Source organism: Oncorhynchus keta, chromosome 3 (assembly GCF_023373465.1).
Source record: "Oncorhynchus keta strain PuntledgeMale-10-30-2019 chromosome 3, Oket_V2, whole genome shotgun sequence".
NCBI lineage: Eukaryota > Metazoa > Chordata > Actinopteri > Salmoniformes > Salmonidae > Oncorhynchus > Oncorhynchus keta.
Window position 1 is genome coordinate 9,312,845 of NC_068423.1, and position 27,803 is coordinate 9,340,647.

The following is a 27,803-nucleotide window of genomic DNA, read 5'->3' on the forward strand; positions in this document are numbered from 1 at the left end:
ATTCCTTAGGTTAGTCATAATGCTTGCGCTGATATGCTGGTGGGATGATTGTTGAATGTGTAATATTGAAGTGATAAAACCTCTATATACTCAAATAAGGTTGTGTTTTAAAAGTTATTTCTGCATGTGGCCCCAGGTGCTAGAAATATTTCTAATACCTTGATATCCAACATCATCGTGGCTTCACGTATCCATTTCAATGTAATGAAGACTGATCTAATCATGAGTAATCATCTTCCTCCACCTCCATGTTCTCCCCCTCTCTAGGTCCTGCTCTACCCAGGGGTCCTGTCTGGGGGTGCGGGCCAGCGGTTCGGGGCCATGGTGGACCAAGGGGGGCCTCTGGGAGAGCTGGTGCAGTGGGCTGACCTCAGTGCCTCTCTCTTCATCCTGGGTCACAATCTGACCTTTACCACCTCCCAGAACCACCTGCACAGGTAACACACCATAGAAATAGAATGACTATAATGGGAATCCCCATTCAAGTCAATGTTCTGTGATGGATGGGTCAGCGGCCATATTAAGTGAACCCATAACCAGGAAGGCAAGCCAGAAGTACAGGATTCAAGGTGTGCTTTACACACCTTTTAATAAAACATGTCTAGTACCTTGATATCCAACAACATCATGGCTTTGCATATCCATTGAAATGTATTGAAGACTGATCTAATCATGAATAATCATCATCCTTTGACAACTTAAAGCTCTCACAATACATTGTCACTTTGAGTTCTATCTCACCATCACAGAGTGTTTGTTTGTGTTTGGTGGAGCAGTGTGATAGGTGCAGCCCCGGGCAAAGGAAGCTGCCCCATCCAGATGCCCCTGCCCTTTGACCTCATCTATACAGACTACCACGGCCTAGCCCATCTCCAGGGAGCCATGGGGCTGGCCTTCCAACACTACCAGTAATGACACTTTGGTTACTTTTGTTAACATGTTGGATTAAATGAGCCTTGTTCCAAGGTACTGTAACAATATATATCATTACCATGTAATTACCATGAAGCAAACTCGTAAGTATTAGATTCAAGACAGTTTTTCCACATAATTTCAAGTCACATAAGATACAGTTCAACACAATGAAATATGCCTATGATGATACATTTCTTCCTCTCTCCAGATGCCGCTTCCGAATCCTTGACTCTTTTGGTACGGAACCGGCTTTTAACCTAGGGACGTATGCCCGTAGCCATGGTTACAACACGCTATGGGGAAGCTGGCGTCTACAGCCACTGCAGTACATGACCATGTTCCGTGAGTATACTGTATGTGTATGGGTGGGTTAACAGATGTGATCGTACGTGTAAGTAACTCTCTTGCGTTGTGTTTTTAAAGAAAGGAATGCTCAGCCAGAGATCCCAGTTGATTGGTGTTTATTCTGACGATAGGCACAAGGAAGCACATTAGATGTGCAGGACAACAGTATGTTGATGGCTGCAGACTTGTCTGTTAGCATGGGAATAACTGTGAATTAGCAGGGAGCTAATGCGGCCGTTACAATTAGAGCATGCTTGCTAGCTCGCTCTTACAGCAATAACATACAAAACACATCCAAGGAAGCCAGAAATATCGCACACACACACACACACACACACACACACACACACACACACACACACACACACACACACACACACACACACACACACACACACACACACACACACACACACTCTCTATATATTCACACCCCTTTTTCCACATTTTGTTGTCTTACAACCTGAATTTAAAATTGATTAAATCGAGATTTCTGGTCACTGGCTTACACACAGTACCCATAATGTCAAAGTGAAATTATGTTTATAAATGAAAAGTTGAAATGTCTTGAATCAACAAGTATTCAACCCCTTATGGCAAGCCTAAATAAGTTCAAGAGTAAAAATGTGCGTAACAAGTCATATTAAGTTGCATGGGCTCACTCTGTGTGCAATAATAGTGTTTAACATGATTATTGAATGATTACCTCATCTCTGTAGCCCACACATACAGTAATTGTATCTGTAAGGTCCCTCAGTTGAGCTGTGAATTTCAAACACAGATTCAACCACAAAGACCAAGGAGGTTTTCCAATGCCTCTCAAAGAATGGTACTTATTGGTAGATGGGTAAAAAACATTTTTTTATCAGACATTGAATATCCCTTTGAGCATGGTGAAATTATGAATTACACTGTGGATCAATACACCCAGTCACTACAAAGACACAGGTGTCCTTACTAACTCAGTTGCCAGAGAGGAAGGAAACCGCCAATGTGATAGGAGAAAACTGAGGATGGATCAACAAAATAAATTGTAGTTACTCCATAATACTAACCTAATTGACAGAGTCTTAAGGTGAATTCATCTCCCAGTGTCTGGTGGAATTTTCAAATATATATATATTTTTTTTGTACAGAATACATTTTTTGAAAATATGCATCCTGTTTGCAACAAGGCACTAAATTAATACTGCCAAAAAATTCACTTTTTGTCCTGAATGCAAAGTTTTATGTTTTGTCGAAATCCATTACAAAACCTGGTTCAGTCTGCTTTCCAGCAGACACTGGGACATCAATTCACCTTTCAGCAGGACAATAACATTAAACACAAGGCCACATTTCACAATCTCCCCCTATCTGCAAGCGTAGCCAATAACATAACACCTGACTAATATGTCAATTCAACCAACCAATAGGAATAGATAAACATCGAATACATATCTCTGCAGTGGCAAGTGGAAACAGAATTAACCCTGTTATACAGTACCAGTCAAAAGTTTGGACACACCTACTCATTCCAGGGTTTTTCTTTATTGTTACTATTTTCTACATTGTAGAATAATAGTGAAGACATCAAAACTATGAAAAAGCACTCTTATGGAATCATGTAGTAACCAAGAAAGTGTTAAACAAATCAACATATATTTTATATTTGAGATTCTTCAAAGTAGCCACCATTTGCCTTGGCACAGCTTTGCACACTCTTAGCATTCTCACAACCAGCTTCATGAGTTAGTCACCTGGAATGCATTTCAATTGATTGTTCAATCAATCGAATGTATTTATAAAGCCCCTTTTTCATCAGCCGAAGTCATAAAGTGCTATACAGAAACCCAGCCTAAAACCCCAAACAGCAAGCAATGCAGATTCAGAAGCAATTAAAAGTTAATTTGTGGAATTTCTTTCTTTCTTATTGCGTTTCAGCCAATCAGTTGTGTTGTGACAAGGTATGGGTGGTATACAGAAGATAGCCCTATTTGGTAAAAGACCAAGTCCATTATATGGCAAGAACAGCTCAAATAAGCAAAGAGAAATGACAGTCCATCATTACTTTAAGACATGAAGGTCAGTCAATCTGGAAAATGTCAAGAACTTTGAAAGTTTCTTCAAGTGTAGTCGTAAAAACTATCAAGAGCTATGATGATACTGGCTTTCATGAGGACCGCCACAGGAAAGAAAGACCCAGAGTTACCTCTGCTGCAGAGGATAAGTTAGGGTTAACTGCATCTCAGATTGCAGAGTTCAAGAAACAGACACATCTCAACATCAACTGTTCAGAGGAGACTGTGTGAATCAGGCCTTCATGATTGAATTGCTGCAAAGAAACCACTACTAAAGGCCACCATAATAAGAAGAGACTTGCTAGGGCCAAAAAAACATGAGCAATGGACATTAGATTGGTGAAAATATGGTGTGATGAGTAAAATTTGAGATTTTTGGTTCCAACCGCTGTGTCTTTGTGAGACGCGGAGTAGGTGAATGAATGATCTCCGCATGTGTGGTTCCCAACGGGAAGCATGGTGACAGTGAATTCAAGGCACACTTAACCAGCATGGCTACCACAGCATTCTGCAGCAATACGTCATCCCATCTGGTTTGGACTTAGGACTATCATTTGTTTTTCAACAGGACAATAACCATCACACCTCCAGGGTGTGTAAGGGCTATTTGAACAAGAAGGAGAGTGATGGAGCGCTGCATCAGATGACCTGGTCTCCACAATCACCTGACCTCAACCCAATTGAGATGGTTTGGGATGAGTTGGACCACAGAGTGAAGGAAAAGCAGCCAACAAGTGCTCAGCATATGTGGGAACTCCTTCAAGACTGTTGGAAAAGCATTTCAGGTGAAGCTGGTTGAGAAAATGCCAAGAGTGTGCAAAGCTGTCATCAAGGCAAAGGGTGGCTACTATATTTTTGGATTTGTTTAACACTTTTTTGCTTACTACATGATTCCATATGTGTTATTTCATAGTTTTGATGTCTTCACTATTGTTCTACAATGTAGAAAATAGTCAAAATAAAGAAAAACCCTTAGTAGGTGTGTCCAAGCTTTTGACTCGTACTGTATATGTAAGTCTGTTTATGGGTTTTTTGCATTTGTGTGTGTTTGTTTGTGTATGTGTTCATGCGTGCACGCACGTGTGTGTATGCGTCTGTATTTAGTGTTGGACTTTACCATTTAGAGACCAACAGTGGTGACACACTGTGGGAGTGTTGTTAAGTATGGCAGTGCTGATGTATGTTCCCCAAAGGAGACTTCATATGTCTGCAGACTTAGAGGATTAAGAACAGGTTAAATAAACGTGAGCCCCTGCCCTTCCCAAAATCTTCTCAGACACTTCCTAGTCATCTCTCCCACTCCGACTAGACTGAGACAAGCTGGAGAGCGCCGAACAGTCCGGACCACTCCCACAGGCAAGAACGCTGCTGTTTATTTGTGCTGCTCGTGCGGCAAGAGGGATGTTGCCCGCGGCGATGGCAGCTCAAGAGAGAGGAAGAGACGGAGGGAGAAAGGGATTAGAGGTGGTGTCGATGGGGCTTTGAAGTGCTAGGAAGGATCTGTTGAGTGTCAGGGCCTTTGGGAAGGCATTGGTTATTGTGTGTGTCTGTGTGTGTGTCTGTCTGTCGAAAGCAATGGTTCTATCTAACCATCGCTCCCCTATTTGCACCATTTTCCATATTGATCATGATTCATGTTGGAGTGAGCCCACTAAGATGATGAATGGAGGTGCTACGCATCTGGTGTGCTTGTGGAGGAGTGTTGGAGACAAGCTAGGATAAATTAGTCTGTTATTCACCAGGAGAGGACCTTCTTCACAGTTGTGAGGAAGAGTTAGGAGACAGGAGAGAGTTATTTGGCAGGGCCTTTTAAACAAATGTTGGGGGGACAGACGGACTGACACATGTGGACTAATACGCAGACACACACACACACACACATTCACAGACACATTCTTGTATTTCTTAAAATAAATATCCCATCTCTCACACCTCCCTCTCTCTGTTCTGTTAGGATGAATCTGAGAAGCTGTGTGAAGTCAAAGTGTATGGCCTATCCAAACACACTGACACTAACCCCTAAGAATAGTTTTTATTTCCATCATCATGTGATTTATGTCTGTTTCTCTCCTTTCACGTCGGCCCATGGAGACGCTCCCAATGTTATTACTCAACTGTCACTACCCGCATTCTTGGTCCCTGATGTCGACATCGCCGGTCCAAAACAACCTTTTTTTCCCACATCTTTCTGTCGTTCTCCTGTACTAATGCTGTTTGTTATAGTCTCCTCCTGTCCTGACAGCTATTGGCATCTACAGCTGCACATAGCCACATTAGGCATAACAGACATACAGTTTTAGACACGTTAGACTTATTGACAAGTTAGGCATATTAGACATACAATATTAAACACATTAGACTTATTAGACACATTAGGCATATTTGACATACAGTATTCGACACTATAGGCATATTAGACATACAGTATTAGACACTATAGGCATATTAGACATACCGTATTAAATGGCATATATACTATAGGCATATTAGACATACAGTATTAGACACATTGGACATGTTAGACACATTAGGCATATTAGACATACAGTATTAGACACAATAGGCATATTAGACATACAGTATTAGACACAATAGGCATATTAGACATACAGTATTAGACACATTAGGCATATTAGACATACAGTATTAGACATATTAGACACATTAGACTTATTAGGCACATTAGACTTATTATACACATTAGACATACAGTATTAGACACAATAGGCATATTAGACATACAGTATTAGACACAATAGGCATTTTAGACATACAGTATTAGACATATTAGACACATTAGACTTATTAGGCACATTAGACACATTAGACATATAGTATTAGGCATGTTAGACACATTAGACATATAGTATTAGGCATGTTAGACACATTAGACATATAGTATTAGGCATGTTAGACACATTAGACATATAGTATTAGGCATGTTATACACATTAGACATATAGTATTAGGCATGTTATACACATTAGACATATAGTATTAGGCATGTTAGACACATTAGACATATAGTATTAGGCATGTTAGACACATTAGACATATAGTATTAGGCATGTTAGACACATTAGACATATAGTATTAGGCATGTTAGACACATTAGACATATAGTATTAGGCATGTTATACACATTAGACATATAGTATTAGGCATGTTAGACATAAAATATCAGACACATTTGACATATTAGACATACAGTGTTCGACCTGTTAGACACATTAGACACATTAGGTTAATTATACTTATTAGACACATTAGGTTAATTATACTTATTAGACACATTAGGCATATTAGACACATTAGGTTAATTATACTTATTACACACATTAGGTTAATTATACTTATTAGACACATTAGGCATATTAGACACATTAGGTTAATTATACTTATTAGACACATTAGGTTAATTATACTTATTACACACATTAGGTTAATTATACTTATTAGACACATTAGGCATATTAGACACTTTAGGTTAATTATACTTATTAGACACATTAGGTTAATTATACTTATTACACACATTAGGCATATTAGACACATTAGGTTAATTATACTTATTAGACACATTAGGCATATTAGACATACAGTATTAGAATTATACTTATTAGACACATTAGGTTAATTATACTTATTAGACACATTAGGTTAATTATACTTATTAGACACATTAGGTTAATTATACTTATTAGACACATTAGGCATATTAGACACATTAGGTTAATTATACTTATTAGACACATTAGGCATATTAATTATACTTATTAGAAACATTAGGTTAATTATACTTATTAGACACTTTAGGCATATTAGACATACAGTAGGTTAATTATACTTATTAGACACATTAGGCATATTAGACATACAGTATTAGACACAGACTTATTAGACACATTAGGTTAATTATACTTATTAGACACATTAGGTATAATTAGACTTATTAGACACATTAGGCATATTAGACTTATTAGACATATTAGACTTATTATACACATTAGGCATATTAGACACATTAGGCATATTAGACTTATTAGACACATTAGGCATATTAGACTTATTAGACACATTAGGCATATTAGACTTATTAGACACATTAGGCATATTAGACACATTAGGTTAATTAGACTTATTAGACACATTAGACTTATTAGACACATTAGGCATATTAGACACATTAGACTTATTATACACATTAGGCTAATTAGACTTATTAGACACATTAGGCATATTAGACTTATTAGACACATTAGGCATATTAGACACATTAGGTTAATTATACTTATTAGACACATTATGCATATTAGACACATTAGACTTATTAGACACATTAGGTTAATTATACTTATTAGACACATTAGGCATATTAGACTAATTAGATATATTAGACTTATTAGGCATATTAGACTAATTAGACACATTATGCATATTAGACATACAGTATTAGACACATTAGACTTATTAGACACATTAGGTTAATTATACTTATTAGACACATTAGGCAAATGAGACTAATTAGATATATTAGACTAATTAGACACATTAGGCATATTAGACTTATTATACACATTAGGCATATTAGACACATTAGGCATATTAGAGATATTATACACAGACGTATTAGATATATTAGACATGTTAGAGATATAAGATATATTAGACTTAGACATATTAGAGATATTAGACATGTTAGGCATATTAGATATATTAAACTAATTAGGCATATCAGACACAGTATTAGGCATATTAGACATTCAGTGTTAGACATATTAGACACATTAGGCATATTAGACATACAGTATTAGACATATTAGACACATTAGACTTATTAGGCACATTAGACATACAGTATTAGACACAATAGGCATATTAGACACAATAGGCATTTTAGACATACAGTATTAGACACATTAGACTTATTAGACACATTAGACATATAGTATTAGGCATGTTAGACACATTAGACATATAGTATTAGGCATGTTAGACACATTAGACATATAGTATTAGACACATTAGACATATAGTATTAGGCATGTTAGACACATTAGACATATAGTATTAGGCATGTTAGACACATTAGACATATAGTATTAGGCATGTTAGACACATTAGACATATAGTATTAGGCATGTTAGACACATTAGACATATAGTATTAGGCATGTTAGACACATTAGACATATAGTATTAGGCATGTTAGACACATTAGACATGTAGTATTAGGCATGTTTAGACACATTAGACATATAGTATTAGGCATGTTAGACACATTAGACATATAGTATTAGGCATGTTATACACATTAGACATATAGTATTAGGCATGTTAGACACATTAGACATATAGTATTAGACACATTAGACACATTAGACATATAGTATTAGGCATGTTAGACACATTAGACATATAGTATTAGGCATGTTAGACACATTAGACATATAGTATTAGGCATGTTAGACACATTAGACATATAGTATTAGGCATGTTAGACACATTAGACATATAGTATTAGGCATGTTAGACACATTAGACATATAGTATTAGGCATGTTAGACACATTAGACATATAGTATTAGGCATGTTAGACATTTAGACATATAGTATTAGGCATGTTAGACATAAAATATCAGACACATTTGACATATTAGACATACAGTGTTCATTTAGACACATTAGACACATTAGTTAATTAGGCATATTAGACACATTAGAATATAGTTATTAGACATATTAGGTTAATTATACATATTAGACACATTAGGCATATTAGACTAATTAGATATATTAGACTTATTAGGCATATTAGACTAATTAGACATTAGCATATTAGACATACAGTATTAGACACATTAGACTTATTAGACACATTAGGTTAATTATACTTATTAGACACATTAGGCAAATGAGACTAATTAGATATATTAGACTAATTAGACACATTAGGCATATTAGACTTATTATACACATTAGGCATATTAGACACATTAGGCATATTAGAGATATTATACACAGACACATTAGATATATTAGACATGTTAGAGATATAAGATATATTAGACTTAGACATATTAGAGATATTAGACATGTTAGGCATATTAGATATATTAAACACATTAGGCATATAGACACAGTATTAGGCATATTAGACATTCAGTTAATTAGACATATTAGACACATTAGGCATATTAGACATACAGTATTAGACATATTAGACACATTAGACTTATTAGGCACATTAGACATACAGTATTAGACACAATAGGCATATTAGACACAATAGGCATTTTAGACATAAGTATTAGACACATTAGACTTATTAGGCACTTATTAGACACATTAGACATATAGTATTAGGCATGTTAGACACATTAGACTTATAGTATTAGGCATGTTAGACACATTAGACATATAGTATTAGACACATTAGACATATAGTATTAGGCATGTTAGACACATTAGACATATAGTATTAGGCATGTTAGACACGTTAGACATATATATTAGGCATGTTAGACACATTAGACATATAGTATTAGGCATGTTAGACACATTAGACATATAGTATTAGGCATGTTAGACACATTAGACATATTAGTATTAGGCATATTAGACACATTAGACATATAGTATTAGGCATGTTAGGTTATTAGACATATTATTACATGTTAGACATTTAGACATATAGTATTAGGCATGTTATACACATTAGACATATAGTATTAGGCATGTTAGACATAGACATATAGTATTAGACATATTAGACACATTAGACATATAGTATTAGGCATGTTAGACACATTAGACATATAGTATTAGGCATGTTAGACATATTAGACATATAGTATTAGGCATGTTAGACACATTAGACATATAGTATTAGGCATGTTAGACACATTAGACATATAGTATTAGGCATGTTAGACACATTCGACATATAGTATTAGGCATGTTAGACACATTAGACATATAGTATTAGGCATGTTAGACACATTAGACATATAGTATTAGGCATGTTAGACATAAAATATAGACACATTTGACATATTAGACATACAGTGTTCGACATGTTAGACACATTAGACATATAGGTTAATTATACATATTAGACACATTAGGTTAATTATACTTATTAGACACATTAGGTTAATTATACTATTAGACACATTAGGTTAATTATACTTATTATACTTATTAGACACATTAGGTTCATTATACTTATTAGACACATTAGGTTAATTATACTTATTAGACACATTAGGCATATTAGACCTATTATACACATTATGCATATTCGACTTATTAGACACATTAGGCATATTAGACTTATTAGACACATTAGGCATATTAGACTTATTAGACACATTAGGCATATTAGACACATTAGGTTAATTATACTTATTAGACACATTAGGTTAATTATACTTATTAGACACATTAGGTATATTATACTAATTAGATATATTAGACTTATTATACACATTAGGCATATAAGACGTATTAGACTTATTATGCACATTAGGCAAATGAGACTAATTAGACACATTAGGCATATTAGACTTATTATACACATTAGGCATATTAGACACATTAGGCATATTAGAGATATTATACACAGACATATTAGATATATTAGACTTATTAGACACATTAGAGATATTAGACATGTTAGAGATATAAGATATATTAGACTTAGACATATTAGAGATATTAGACATGTTAGGCATATTAGATATATGAAACTAATTAGGCATATTAGACATTCAGTGTTAGACATATTAGACACATTAGGCATATTAGACATTCAGTGTTAGACATATTAGACACATTAGACTTATTAGGCACATTAGACATACAGTATTAGACACAATAGGCATATTAGACACAATAGGCATTTTAGACATACAGTATTAGACACATTAGACTTATTAGGCACATTAGACACATTAGACATATAGTATTAAACACATTAGACATATAGTATTAGGCATGTTAGACACATATTAGACACATTAGACATATAGTATTAGGCATGTTAGACACATTAGACATATAGTATTAGGCATGTTAGACACATTAGACATATAGTATTAGGCATATTAGACACATTAGACATATAGTATTAGGCATGTTAGACACATTAGACATATAGTATTAGGCATATTAGACACATTAGACATATAGTATTAGGCATGTTAGACATTAGACACATTTGACATATTAGACATACAGTGTTCGACCTATTAGACACATTAGACACATTAGGTTAATTATACTTATTAGACACATTAGGTTAATTAGACATAGACAGTATTAGGCATATTAGACACATTAGAATTATACTTATTAGGCACATTAGGCATATTAGACACATTAGTATTAATTAGACATAAAATTAGACACATTTGACATATTAGACATACAGTATTAGACACATTAGACTTATTAGACACATTAGGTTAATTATACTTATTAGACACATTAGGCATATTATTATTAGACATATTAGACTTATTATACACATTAGGCATATAAGACATATTAGACTTATTATGCACATTAGGCAAATGAGACTATTAGACACATTAGGCATATTAGACTTATTATACACATTAGGCATATTAGACTTATTAGACATATTAGAGATATTAGACATTAGAGGCATATTAGATATATTAAACTAATTAGGCATATCAGACACAGTATTAGGCATATTAGACATTCAGTGTTAGACATATTAGACACATTAGGCATATTAGACATACAGTATTAGACACAGACATATTAGACACATTAGGCATATTAGACATACAGTATCAGACACAGTATTAGGCATATTAGACATTCAGTGTTAGACATATTAGACACATTAGACATACAGTATTAGACACAATAGGCATATTAGACATACAGTATTAGACACATTAGGCATATTAGACATACAGTATTAGACATATTAGGCATTTTAGACATACAGTATTAGACATATTAGGCATTATACACATTAGACATACAGTAAACTTAAGGATAGGAATGATGATGGTGTCTAAGAATCGTTGACAGACATGTTCTCCACTTGGTTCTGGATGGTCTCCAGAACACATTGGCATTAGACTTATTAGACAGTATTAGACATATTAGACACATTAGACTTATTAGGCACATTAGACACATTAGACATACAGTATTAGACACATTAGGCTTTTAGACACATTAGTATTAGACATATTAGACACATTAGGTTATTAGGCACATTAGACACATTAGACATACAGTATTAGACACAATAGGCATTTTAGACATACAGTATTAGACACATTAGACTATTAGGCACATTAGACACATTAGACATATAGTATTAGGCATGTTAGACATAAAATATTAGACACATTTGACATATTAGACATACAGTGTTCGACCTGTTAGACACATTAGACACATTAGGTTAATTATACTTATTAGACACATTAGGTTAATTATACTTATTAGACACATTAGGCATACTTATTAGACACATTAGGCATATTAGACACATTAGGTTAATTATACTTATTAGACACATTAGGTTAATTATACTTATTAGACACATTAGGTTAATTATACTTATTAGACACATTAGGTTAATTATACTTATTAGACACATTAGGCATATTAGACATTTAGACATATTATTAGACACTAGGTTAATTATACTTATTAGACACATTAGGTTAATTATTTAGACACATTAGGTTAATTATACTTATTAGACACATTAGGCATTATTATTAGACACATTAGGTTAATTATACTTATTAGACACATTAGGTTAATTATACTTATTAGACACATTAGGTTAATTATACTTATTAGACACATTAGGTTAATTATACTTATTAGACACATTAGGTTAATTATACTTATTAGACACATTAGGTTAATTATACTTATTAGACACATTAGGTTAATTATACTTATTAGACACATTAGGTTAATTATACTTATTAGACACATTAGGTTAATTATACTTATTAGACACATTAGGTTAATTATACTTATTAGACACATTAGGTTAATTATACTTATTACACACATTAGGTTAATTATACTTATTAGACACATTAGGCATATTAGACACTTTAGGTTAATTATACTTATTAGACACATTAGACATATTAGACACATTAGGTTAATTATACTTATTAGACACATTAGGTTAATTATACTTATTAGACACATTAGACACATTAGGACACATTAGACATTAATTATACTTATTAGACACTTTAGGTTAATTATACTTATTAGACACATTAGGCATATTAGACTTATTAGACAATTAGACTTATTAGACACATTAGGCATATTAGACATATAGTATTAGACATGACTTATTAGACACATTAGGTTAATTATACTTATTAGACACTATTAGGCATATTAGACACAGTAGGTTAATTATACATTAGACACATTAGGCATATTAGACATACAGTATTAGACACAGACTTATTAGACACATTAGGTTAATTATACTTATTAGACACATTAGGCATATTAGACACATTAGGTTAATTATACTTATTAGGCATATTAGACATACAGTATTAGACACATTAGACTTATTAGACACATTAGGTTAATTATACTTATTAGACACATTCGGCATATTAGACATACAGTATTAGACACATTCGACTTATTAGACACATTAGGTTAATTATACTTATTAGACACATTAGGCATATTAGACTAATTAGATATATTAGACTTATTATACACATTAGGCATATAAGACATATTAGACTTATTATGCACATTAGGCAAATGAGACTAATTAGACACATTAGGCATATTAGACTTATTATACACATTAGGCATATTAGACCTATTAGACATATTAGACATATTAGACATGTTAGGCATATTAGATATATGAAACTAATTAGGCATATTAGACATTCAGTGTTAGACATATTAGACACATTAGGCATATTAGACATTCAGTGTTAGACATATTAGACACATTAGGCATATTAGACATACAGTATTAGACACAGACATATTAGACACATTAGGCATATTAGACATACAGTATCAGACACTGTATTAGGCATATTAGACATTCAGTGTTAGACATATTAGACACATTAGACATACAGTATTAGACACAATAGGCATATTAGACATACAGTATTAGACACAATAGGCATTTTAGACATACAGTATTAGACACATTAGACTTATTAGGCACATTAGACACATTAGACATACAGTAAACTTAAGGATAGGAATGATGATGGTGTCTAAGAATCGTTGACAGACATGTTCTCCACTTGGTTCTGGAGCTGGTCTCCAGAACACAAGTGGCATATTAGACATACAGTATTAGACACAGACATATTAGACACATTAGGCACATTAGACATACAGTATTAGACACAATAGGCATTTTAGACATACAGTATTAGACATATTAGACACATTAGACATACAGTATTAGACACAATAGGCATATTAGACATACAGTATTAGACACAATAGGCATTTTAGACATACAGTATTAGACACATTAGACTTATTAGGCACATTAGACACATTAGACATATAGTATTAGGCATGTTAGACATAAAATATCAGACACATTTGACATATTAGACATACAGTGTTCGACCTTTTAGACACATTAGGCATATTAGACACATTAGGTTAATTATACTTATTAGACACATTAGGTTAATTATACTTATTAGACACATTAGGTTAATTATACTTATTAGACACATTAGGCATATTAGACACATTAGGTTAATTATACTTATTAGACACATTAGGTTAATTATACTTATTAGACACATTAGGTTAATTATACTTATTAGACACATTAGGTTAATTATACTTATTAGACACATTAGACATATTAGACACATTAGGTTAATTATACTTATTAGAAACATTAGGTTAATTATACTTATTAGACACATTAGGTTAATTATACTTATTAGACACATTAGGTTAATTATACTTATTAGAAACATTAGGTTAATTATACTTATTAGACACAGACTTATTAGACACAGACTTATTAGACACATTAGGTTAATTATACTTATTAGAAACATTAGGTTAATTATACTTATTAGACACATTAGGTTAATTATACTTATTAGACACATTAGGTTAATTATACTTATTAGACACATTAGGTTAATTATACTTATTAGACACATTAGGTTAATTATACTTATTAGACACATTAGGTTAATTATACTTATTAGACACATTAGGTTAATTATACTTATTAGACACATTAGGTTAATTATACTTATTAGACACATTAGGCAATTACACATTAGACAATTAGGCTTATTAGACACATTAGGTTAATTATACTTATTAGACACATTAGGTTAATTATACTATTAGACACATTAGGTTAATTATACTTATTAGACACATTAGGTTAATTATACTTATTAGACATTAGGTTAATTATACTTTAGACACATTAGGTTAATTATACTTATTAGACACATTAGGTTAATTATACTTATTAGACACATTAGGTTAATTATACTTATTAGACACATTAGGTTAATTATACTTATTAGACACATTAGGCATATTAGACATACAGTATTAGACACAGACTTATTAGACACATTAGGTTAATTATACTTATTAGAAACATTAGGTTAATTATACTTATTAGACACAGACATACAGTATTAGACACAGACTTATTAGACACATTAGGTTAATTATACTTATTAGAAACATTAGGTTAATTATACTTATTAGACACTTTAGGTTAATTATACTTATTAGACACATTAGGTTAATTAGACTTATTAGACACATTAGGCATATTAGACTAATTAGACTCATTAGGCATATTAGACATATTAGACTTATTATACACATTAGGCATATTAGACACATTAGGCATATTAGACGTATTATACACATTAGGCATATTAGACTTATTAGACACATTAGGCATATTAGACTTATTAGACACATTAGGCATATTAGACACATTAGGTTAATTATACTTATTAGACACATTAGGTTAATTATACTTATTAGACACATTAGGCATATTAGACACACAGTATTAGACATATTAGACTTATTAGACACATTAGGCATATTATACCTATTATACACATTAGGCATATTAGACACATTAGGCATGTCAGACTTATTTGACATATTAGACTTATTATACACATTAGGCATATTAGACTTATTAGACACATTGGGCATGTCAGACTTATTTGACATATTAGACTTATTATACACATTAGGCATATTAGACTTATTAGACACATTGGGCATGTCAGACTTATTTGACATATTAGACTTATTAGACACATTAGGCATATTAGACTTATTAGACACATTAGGCATATTAGACTTATTATACACATTAGGCATATTAGACTTATTAGACACATTGGGCATGCCAGACTTATTTGACATATTAGACTTATTTGACATATTAGACTTATTAGACACATTGGGCATATTAACCGTATTAGACACATTAGGCATATTATACTTAGACACATTAGACGTGTTAGACACATTAGGCATATCAGATATACAGTATTAGACACATTAGACGTGTTAGACACATTAGGCATATTATACTTAGACACATTAGACGTGTTAGACACATTAGGCATATCAGATATACAGTATTAGACACATTAGACATATTGACAAGTTAGGCATATTAGGCATGAAATATTCATTACATTAGACACATTAGGCATTTTATATTTATTAGACACATTCGACTTATTAGACTTATTGGGCATATTTGGCATATTAGACAGCCATATTAGACAAATTATACTTATTAGATATATTACACTTATTAGACACAGACTTATTAGACTTATTAGACACATTGTTTTGTCTTATCCTTCTCTCTTGTTCGTTCTGATAGAAGCCTTTGGGATGAAACAGGTTTTATTCCTTTGAGGTCTAACTGATCGAGGATTTATACTTGTATCTTTGCTAATGAAATAATGATTTGCTGTAGTTCTCGACCACGAGACAATATACTTCATGTGAGAACTTATCGGTTGTTTGATGTTGGTCTGTGGTTATAATGTGACTTCAAACAATCAATACAACAATTTCGTCTTCGTTGCGTCTTCGTCTCCTGTGTAGCTCATACCCCTGACAACTCGTTCCTGGGGTTTGTGAGTGAGGAGGCGATGGTGGAGCAGGAAGAGAGGGAGGAGGAAGTGGAGCCAGGGCCTTACAGGAAGGACAACACGGCTGTGGTCTACGGGAAACAGGACTACATGTGGCAGGTAAGGAGGCGGAAAGAGTTAAAGGGTGCAGGGACCAACGACAGTAATGGACAGTTGTCCTTACTAGACAGTAATGTCCTTACTAGACAGTAATGTCCTTACTTACAATGAACTTCTACTCTTCTCTCTACTCTACTCCATTCTTTTATTTCTATTCCAGGGCAAGGAACGTTATCTGGAGCTGATCAGTCGGGAGCTGGAGACCCACGGCACAGTGTACCAGCCTCCAGGCCACTCTGCTCAGCTGCCCAGTGACATCATCAACCACGGCCTGCTGACTCAGGATCAGTTCTTACAGCTCCTCAGAAGAGCCAAGGTAACAACCGAACTTGAACCCATGCCACAGTGTCTCAGGACCCATGAGGACAATTACTATCTTGATTTATTGTACAAACTTCCGTGGACATCTATGCATGGTTTCAGACCTGGATCTAATATATAGCTTGATATGTTAGGATTCAAACACTTTCTACAATATCTCTGTAAGCCATGCAGTGATAGGGATTCTAAATGCATAGCTGCATTGCCCTCCCCCTCCAGGTGTTTGTGGGTCTTGGATTTCCCTATGAGGGTCCAGCTCCTTTGGAGGCCATAGCTTTAGGGTGTGTCTTCCTCCAGCCGCGCTTCCAGCCCCCTCGCTCCTCTGAAAACAGTGACTTCTATAAAGGGAAGCCCACAACACGACAGGTACTAGATATGAACTCATCCAAAAATGTATTAAGAAATGAATCAAGTTAAATTGAAAAATGTCAAATGAACAAAACAATGTACCTAAAGACTATGTGTGTGTGCGCGCGCATGTGTGTGTGTTGGTGTGTGTGCATGCATACATGTGTGTGTCTGTCAGGTTTCCTCCCAGCACCCCTATGCTGAAGAGTTCATCGGTAAACCCTACGTTTGGACCGTGGACATGACCAACACTACTGACGTTCAAGAGACGGTCAGGGCTATTCTACGCACAGAGGTCAGTTTCCATAACCTTGATTCTACTGTTATGAATGTTAAATGAATTCTTATGTAAGAATATTCTAAGATAAATACACAACGCAGAGGACTAAAGATCAATGGAAATAGTTGTTTTTCTGTAATGGGGAACTGAAGCTTAATGGGTCAGGGACATGGGAGGAATTTCAGTCCAAGACTCATAGCTACATGTGGCAAGTTCTCATTGGTCCAAATGGTCTATACATTGAGCCTGAAATGGGATACTTGTTATTTGACCATTGGCCCAATTATACTGCAATACATTCTAATTGGTCAACCACAGGCTAGGCTTGGGGTATAAAATACATCCTGTCTCTTTGTTCAGTGGAGAAAACACTGAGTACAGGGAAGAATGACCATCTACTTTCCAGCATAACAACTATGATTTATTCTCTTTGAATAAATATATATTTTTTGTGTTAATGAAGATTAACATCAACCACTAACACTTATGAAGGTTCACATGATTAGCACAAATATTATATGAAGTTATAATGGATCTCGAGATCTATGGAAGATAGTCTGTTTAGTCTGTTTTACAGGTGAAACTTCTTATCCATTGGTATGGCTGTGATATGAATGCTTATGAAGGCTCATATGATTAGCATAACCCTTATATGAAGCTGTATTTAGCTCCTATGTCTGTTTTAAAGGTCAAGCCCTTCACCCCTCGAGAGTTCACCAGTGAAGGGATGCTGGAAAGGGTTCATGCTTACATCACTCATCAGGTACACAACACAACAACAGTCTCCAGAAACACTCATCAGGTACACAACACAACAACAGTCTCCAGAAACACTCATCAGGTACACAACACAACAACAGTCTCCAGAAACACTCATCAGGTACACAACACAACAACAGTCTCCAGAAACACTCATCAGGTACACAACACAACAACAGTCTCCAGAAACACTCATCAGGTACACAACAACAGTCTCCAGAAACACTCATCAGGTACACAACACAACAACAGTCTCCAGAAACACTCATCAGGTACACAACAACAGTCTCCAGAAACACTCATCAGGTACACAACAACAGTCTCCAGAAACACTCATCAGGTACACAACACAACAACAGTCTCCAGAAACACTCATCAGGTACACAACACAACAACAGTCTCCAGAAACACTCATCAGGTACACAACACAACAACAGTCTCCAGAAACACTCATCAGGTACACAACACAACAACAGTCTCCAGAAACACTCATCAGGTACACAACACAACAACAGTCTCCAGAAACACTCATCAGGTACACAACACAACAACAGTCTCCAGAAACACTCATCAGGTACACAACACAACAACAGTCTACAGAAACACTCATTACATTTACATTTAAGTCATTTAGCAGACGCTCTTATCCAGAGCGACTTACAAATTGGTGCATTCACCTTATGACATCCAGTGGAACAGCCACTTTACAATAGTGCATCTAAATCTTTAGGGGGTGAGAAGGATTACTTATCCTATCCTAGGTATTCCTTAAAGAGGTGGGGTTTCAGGTGTCTCCGGAAGGTGGTGATTGACTCATCAGGTACACAACACAACAACAGTCTCCAGAAACACTCATCAGGTACACAACACAACAACAGTCTCCAGAAACACTCATCAGGTACACAACACAACAACAGTCTCCAGAAACACTCATCAGGTACACAACACAACAACAGTCTCCAGAAACACTCATCAGGTACACAACACAACAGTCTCCAGAAACACTCATCAGGTACACAACAACAGTCTCCAGAAACACTCATCAGGTACACAACACAACAACAGTCTCCAGAAACACTCATCAGGTACACAACACAACAACAGTCTCCAGAAACACTCATCAGGTACACAACACAACAACAGTCTCCAGAAACACTCATCAGGTACACAACACAACAACAGTCTCCAGAAACACTTGAAAACTTATTTAAAGGGATAGGTTTCTATCTGTTTTATACAGTCTATGGTTTATATTACAACATGTGTCGTATGTCTTATATTAGGGGGCATTGGAACAAAGAGCAGTCTTGGTGATATATGTATAGAAATGGTAGTCATTAGCTGGTCATGCTAGAAAGAACAATGGTGCCAATATTGTCAGAACAGATTGGCAAGTATGGCACATTTGTGTTACTAATTTAGGTCAAGGATAGTGGGTGGTCACTTTGACGTTTGAAAAGTCTGTACCTTCTAGCGTGGCCAGATAGTGAGGACCCTAAACGGAGTTGAACAACCTTGTTTTATACTGTTCCAAACCCAGTCTCATGAGCTATATGATACATTACAACATTTTTGCAAAATAATATAACTGTCGTTCCTGTCTTCTTGTTGACCCCAGGACTTCTGCAGCGTGTCCTTCCCTACCTGGCCACCTAAGAGCGCTCTGAGAATACATCTGGGCCCCCTGGGCCAGTCGTGTGTGAGTGTTTGTCGACGTGCCTCCCTGGTGTGTGAGCCGGCACTGTTCCACCACCTCAACAACCCTGCAGCGTTCACCAGGTGAGAGACAGACATACAAGCAGGCAGACAGAACAAATATACTGAAAACAGGTACAAGGGCACAGCTATCCAATACCTACATATAGTGCATTCAGAAAGTATTCAGACCCCTTCACTTTTTCAACATTTTTTTTACGTTACAGCCTTATACTAAAATTTATTAAAATAGTTATTTTCCCCTCATCAATCTACACACAATACCTCCATAATGATAAAGCAAAAATAGATTTTTGAAATAACACATTCACATAAGTATTCAGACCCTTTACTCAGTACTTTGTTGAAGCTCCTTTGGCAGCGATTACAGCCTCGTGTCTTCTTGGGTATGACGTTACAAGCTTGGCACACCTGTATTTGTGGATTTTCTCCCATTCTTCTCTGCAGATCCTCTCAAGCTCTGTCAGCTTGGATGGAGAGTGTCGCTGCACAGCTGTTTCCTTTTCTCTCCAGAGATGTTTGATCGGTTTCAAGTCCAGGCTCTGGCTGGTCCACTCAAGGACATTCAGAGACTTGTCCTGAAGCCACTCCTGTGTTGTCTTGGCTGTGTGCTTAGGGTCGTTGTCCTGTTGGAAGGTGAATCTCGGCACCAGTCTGAGGTCCTGAGCGCTCTAGAGCAGGTTTTCATCAATGATCTCTCTGTACTTTGCTCAGTTAATCTTTCCCTTGATCCTGACTAGTCTCCCAGTTGCTGCCGCTGATAAACATCCCACAGCATGATGCTACCTCCACCATGCTTCAGAGTAGGGATGGTATTGGCCAGGTGCTGAGTGGTGCCTGGTTTCCTCGACGTGAAGTTTGGCATTCAGGCCAAAGAGTTTAATCTTGTTTCTCATGGTCTGAGAGTCCTTTAGGTGCCTTTTTACCAAACTCTTAAGTGGGCTGTCATGTGCCTTTTACTGAGGAGTGGCTTCCGTCTGGCCACTCTACCATAAAGGCCTGATTGGTGGAGTGCTGCAGAGATGGTTGTCCTTCTGGAAGGTTCTCCTACCTTATATAGACAGGTGTGTGCCTTTCCAAATCATGTCCAATCAATTGAATTTGCCTCAGGTGGACTCCAATCAAGTTGTAGAAACATCTCAAGGATAATCAATGGAAACAGGATGCACCTGAGCTTAATGTTGTGTCTCATAGCCAAGGGTCTGAGTATTTATATAAATAAGCTATTTCTGTTTTTCATTTGTAATACATTTGTGAACATTTCTAAAAACCTGCTTTTTCATCATGCGGTATTGTATTGTGTATAGAAAGATGAGGAAGAAAAGTGACAATCAATTTTAGAATAAGGCTGTGACTTAACAACATGTGGTGAAAAGTGAAGAGGTTTGAATGCTTTCCGAATGCACTGCATACACAGGTGCGAGGGCACAGCTATCCAATACCTACATGTGCACAGGTTCAAGAGGACTAGCCAATACATACACATAACACACACAGTGGTATTATATTGTGCCATGGTTTAGGCTGGATGCATGTGTGTAGATCTTCAAACACCGTGCAATAATTTCAGGTGTCTGTTAGTACTCGTGCGCTACATGTACACTTTAGCATCCCCTGTAATTCTCCAGACCAGGTAGGCCAATACAATCCCTGTTCAATGTTTTCACACAATATTGTGATAGTCTATAAGAAATTCCCATTAATACCCTGCTGTATCACATTGCTGACAATAGCAAAATTCCCCAATTACAGTGTGTAATTGCCTAGCGCTAAAACCCATGTTTTAGTCCCGAGTGGTGCAGCGGCCTAAGGCACTGCATCACAGTGCTAGAGGCGTCTCTACAGACCCGCGTTCGATCGTGGGCTGTTTCACAATCGGCCGTGATCGGGAGTCCCATAGGGCGGCGCACAATTGGCCCAGCATCATCCGGGATAGGGATGGGTTTGGCCTGGGGGGGCTTTACTTGGCTCATTGCGCTCTAACAACTCATTGTGGCGGGCCGGGCGCCTGCCGGCTGACCTCGGTCGTCAGGTGAACGGTGTTTCCTCTGACACATTGGTGCGGCTGGCTTCCGGGTTAATCATCAAGGCCTTCGCTAGTTGAATTGAGTATGTTAGTGCTGGGCAGGAACAAACGCCTGCACCCCCTGTAGTTCTACCAGGACTTGGGGTGTTGATCCGGAACTGTGACATATAACTAGTATGTCAGTTTAGGTGACATATAACTACAATAGTTAAATGTCACAATTTCGAACAGATTCTGTTGAGACCATACTGATTGATCCCAACACTGCTTTTCCCTCTGGCAGACTGGGCCTGTCCTGCTCCAGCATGGACCAGGAAGTGGACAACCATCTATTTCCTGCCTACAGCCCGTGGGGTCGTCGTTGCGGCCTGCAGCGGGAGCGTCTCCTGTTCAGCTGCGCTGGGTCCGACCCTGTCCACCGCAGACTCTGTCCCTGCAGGGCCCACCGGGCGGGACAGGTGGCGCTGTGTCCTGACTGCCTCTAAGGGGCAGACTCTCAGGATTCTCATTGGAGATAAAAGAGGAAATGTAAGGTTGAAATGCATAGCACCCTATGTCTGGGGTCATGTTCGCTAGGCACGAAACAAAAGAAAAGCAACTGAAATGGAGAGGTGCTATCTGAACTTGTCCAATAGGAAAAGCTTTTTTTCGTTTTCTATTGCAAAATGTTTTGTTACAGTGTGCCCTGATGAACACAACCCTAGGCTCTACACTCAAAGGAAATGGATGTCACGTTCCCGGTTTATCCGATATCACTCAGGAAGAAAGAAGATATAGAGCTCTGATCCGTCATGTTTCCTCAGTTGCACAAAGGAATAGGAGTAACATAGGCAAAATACGTTTTAAAAATACTGCCTTCGCCTATGTGGCCTGTAAAGTGACCACAACCTTTCATACCAGAGGTCACTCTATGACAAACTGAGTCACGCCTCTGAGCAGTTTTACAACCGGAGAGTCCATCACATCACATTCAAGTAATAGCTTCAACAGAGGGCCATCACTCATTGATGTGGGGTGTATTTAATGAGGTAAAACACAATGTTGCAGGTGGAAATGTGATGTGTAGTGCTGACATGACCCAGAGTTCTAAATGACAAACAGCCATACTTGATCTACACAATACATTTCTATCGTAACGTTCTCTTGAACAGGCTTCCATGGTAGTGGTGGACTGGGGAGTGTGGGATTACTAGCCATGTACAATGGCCGCTCGCGTCGCATCGCCGGCCCTGAATATTACCTCAGTCCTCCTCGGATTTGTGAGAGAGTAAAAAATGGAGGCCAGAACCATGTATTTAGAGTTGGGCCAACTTTTAGAATTTTGAATATTTTTCTAATTATAGACATTCAGTTACATAGTATTAAGTATTCCCCATGTAATGTTAATGGGGAGCTAAAATGGCTGCCATAGAATGTTGAAGTGTCATGTAAATGCATCATAATACAGAAATCATATTGGCCCAACTCTCTAAATACATGGCTCTGATGGGGGCCATTATCAGAGTGAATCATGGGTAATCAGCACTGAATGTCTTTGAGAGGGCAAGGCAATAAGACCACGATTATTCCCTCCAAATAAACACACTCAAAATGCTGTACTATATACTATGTGTACTGTATAAGATATTTGTTTATTATATGACAGAATATTAATAGTGTTATTGCCCTATTGCCTTTTGATATGATATATCTATAGTGATCTGGCTGAACTTGTAGGGAGGACGATTTTGAAGGACGATATCCTGCTCAGGAGCGAACGTTGAATTGAACTAACAAACAGACCCGAGCCAAATGAAGTGAGGGGTGATGGGTCACAAAACCTAGTGTGGAGGTTGGGAAGCCTGTCTTCTTCTCGCCTGGCTTCTTCCATCACCCCTTTCTCTACATATAAGAGTGAGGGAAGAAGTGAGAGACCGAAACAGACGTAAATGAATAGCACTAAACTGAGGGCTCTTATCTGTTAGAAGTGATCGGGTGGGGGCTTACACAGTGCAGCTGCTAGCCTAGCTTCAGGCCAAGTCCTTGGACTGTCTATGGGCTCCTTCACCTAAAACTAGAAAACTGAAAGAGGGTTTCTCAGAACAGACATGTGTGATTACCGTGACTGTCCCAATGCACTCCGCGTAACCCAAACACAGCACAGCTCAGGAATTGGACGGGACCACTCAGGGCTGTGACAGAATTGGTCAACAGGATGACGGACAGCTCAGTGACTGTAAAACGTCTGTCTAAAAACAACAGTGGAACTGACATAAGCAGAATGTTTAGCAAATTCAGCTGGCCCTGTCAAGTGAGACTTGAATGTGATTTGACATACGTTCCAAAGATGATAAGAGTGAGTGGACTTGTGTTTTGTTTCAAGGCACTGTTCGTCAGTTACGGAAAATAAAATTGTACTTGACCCAAAGGAATTATACAATGAGAAATAAGTTCATTGGGAAATGTTGTGTAATTTTGTGACTCACACTCACTGTTTTGTTTAAAGGTTCTGGCATAACACTTGACGAGCTGATAATGTAAGGTTATAGAAGGGTTAAGATAAAATAAGATTGTAAAATATAATACAATATAATAAAGTATTTTTTTTAACTCTTTAATATTGACATTATTGGAGTGTGACTGGCATACTTTAGGTGCAACCAATAACTGCACACACTGCTCAAAAGCCCACAAACGTCAAACAAAATGTCCCAATTCTAGGGTGGCATCTGTAAACTATACAGTGCCCTCCACTAATATTGGCAACATTGGTAAATATGAGCAAATCGGGCTGTGACATTTTTTTATTTACTGTTTATCCTCTTGTTCTTTCATTCAAAATATTCACAAATATTGAACCTTTAATTGAAATAAAATGATTGAAAAAAATGTATGTGAAATAAATTAAATATTTTTCTCCGAAACATGTGTGCCACAATTATTGGTACCCCTAGATGTTCTTATGAGAAAAATCTAGCTGAAGTCTATTCCCATTCATATTTGATGTTTTTAAGTTCACCTGAGTAATTAGGAACACTTAAGTGGTAAGCCATGACTTCCTGTTTCATTGGGGTATAAATATGAGGTGACACACAGGCCAAGTTCTCATAGTCATCCTTCATTATGGGAATAACCCGAGAATACAGTAATGATGTGTGACAAAAGGTTGTTGAGCTGCACAAATCAGGATATGGCTATAAGAAAATAGCTTAAAGGTTGAAAATGCCAATTTCCACTAATTTCCACTATTTAAGAAATTTAAAGCAACTGGAGATGTTAACAATCGGCCTGGAAGAGGACATGTGTCTATATTGAACCCAAACACAGTGAGGAGGATGGTTCGAGTTGCCAAACAATCTCCAAGGATCACAGCTGGAGAATTGTAGACGTTAGTTGGGTCATGGGGTCAGAAAATCTCCAAAACTACGATCAGATGCCACCTACATAACCACAAGTTGTTTGGGAGGGTTGCCATAAAAAAAGCCTTTGCTGTCATCAAACAACAATCTCATGCACCTACAGTTTGCCAAATGTTACTGGATCTTTCAATGGGACCGGGATCTATGGTCAGATGAGACCAAAATAGAGCTTTTTGGAAACAAACACCAGAGGTGGGTATGGCGTAGACAGAAAGATAGCCATGCAAAAAAGTACATCATCCCCACTGTGAAGTATGGTGGTGAATCTTTGATGTTATGGGGCTGTTTTTATTTCAAAGGTCCTGGACCACTTGTTAGGATACATGGTATCATGGACTCAAGTACATCATGTACAAGCAGATATTAAATCAAAACCTGACTGCCTCTGCTAGGAAGCTTAAACTGGGCCGTGGTTGGATCTTCCAGCAGGACAATGAACCAAAGCACACCTCAAAATCAACACAATAATGGTTCACTGACCATAGAATCTAGGTGTTGCCATGGCCATCCCAGTCCCCTGACCTAAACCCCATAGAAAACCTGTGGGATGAGCTGAAGAGGAGAGTCCACAAGCGTGGACCTGGGAATCTGAAGGATCTGGAGAGATTCTGTATGGAGGAATGGTCTCAGATCCCTTGCTATGTGTTCTCCAATCATGTTAAGCATTATAGGAGAAGACTCAGAGCTGTTGTCTTGGCAAAGGGAGGTTGCACAAAGTATTGAATGAAGGGGTGCCAATAACTGTGGCACACATATATTTGGGAAAATATTTGCTTTATGATAATAATTAATTTGTTTCTTCTATTTATTTAACTTTAAATAAAGTGTTGATTTTTTTGTGAATATTTTGAATGAAAGACCAAGAGGATAAACAATAAAGACGTTTTTTTTTCGCAGCCCGGTTTGCTCATATTTACCAAGGGTGCCAATAATAGTGGAGGGCACTGTAGAAGGAATTCATAGCTGAGTGATGAAAGGGTTAAAAAAGAAGGGATGACTGGCAGGGAAAGGAGGACAATAATGAAGACAGGAAACATGAACCTGTCACGGTCAGCCAGACAGGCAGGAAAGTTCACGGTCCAATAATGTTTACCTTTGCACTTTTTAATTTTACATTATTATTATTTTTTACCATGAGTATGAATACTTATTGGAGAGATGAGGGACTGAGAGTTAAAGCCAAAAGATTACTTTCGAAAAACTTTTTTACCCTAAACTAGGTCATGTAGACCAAATTAGTCGTGTCATCATAAGATGTTAGGATTGCACCAATATAACTAGGCTTTAGCTCAGCGGGCTAAAAGTCTTATTACAGTAA

The 27,803-nt window shown here is 36.4% G+C and overlaps 1 protein-coding gene across 4 annotated transcripts in view; it reads left to right on the forward strand.

The window, feature by feature from the left end:
* Positions 1 to 25,990, forward strand: part of LOC118365676 (alpha-1,6-mannosylglycoprotein 6-beta-N-acetylglucosaminyltransferase B-like) — a 53,564-nt gene extending 27,574 nt beyond the window's left edge. For all 4 annotated transcript variants that reach the window (XM_035748050.2, XM_035748060.2, XM_052488418.1 and 1 more), the window contains 10 exons: positions 268 to 437; positions 777 to 908; positions 1,124 to 1,257; positions 17,492 to 17,637; positions 17,798 to 17,953; positions 18,178 to 18,324; positions 18,485 to 18,601; positions 19,275 to 19,349; positions 20,964 to 21,124; positions 23,371 to 25,990. In XM_035748050.2, coding sequence (XP_035603943.1) covers positions 268 to 437; positions 777 to 908; positions 1,124 to 1,257; positions 17,492 to 17,637; positions 17,798 to 17,953; positions 18,178 to 18,324; positions 18,485 to 18,601; positions 19,275 to 19,349; positions 20,964 to 21,124; positions 23,371 to 23,572 — 1,440 coding nt within the window. In that variant the 3' untranslated portion in view covers positions 23,573 to 25,990. The remainder of the gene's footprint in view (positions 1 to 267; positions 438 to 776; positions 909 to 1,123; positions 1,258 to 17,491; positions 17,638 to 17,797; positions 17,954 to 18,177; positions 18,325 to 18,484; positions 18,602 to 19,274; positions 19,350 to 20,963; positions 21,125 to 23,370) is intronic.
* Positions 25,991 to 27,803: the final 1,813 nt, after the last annotated feature.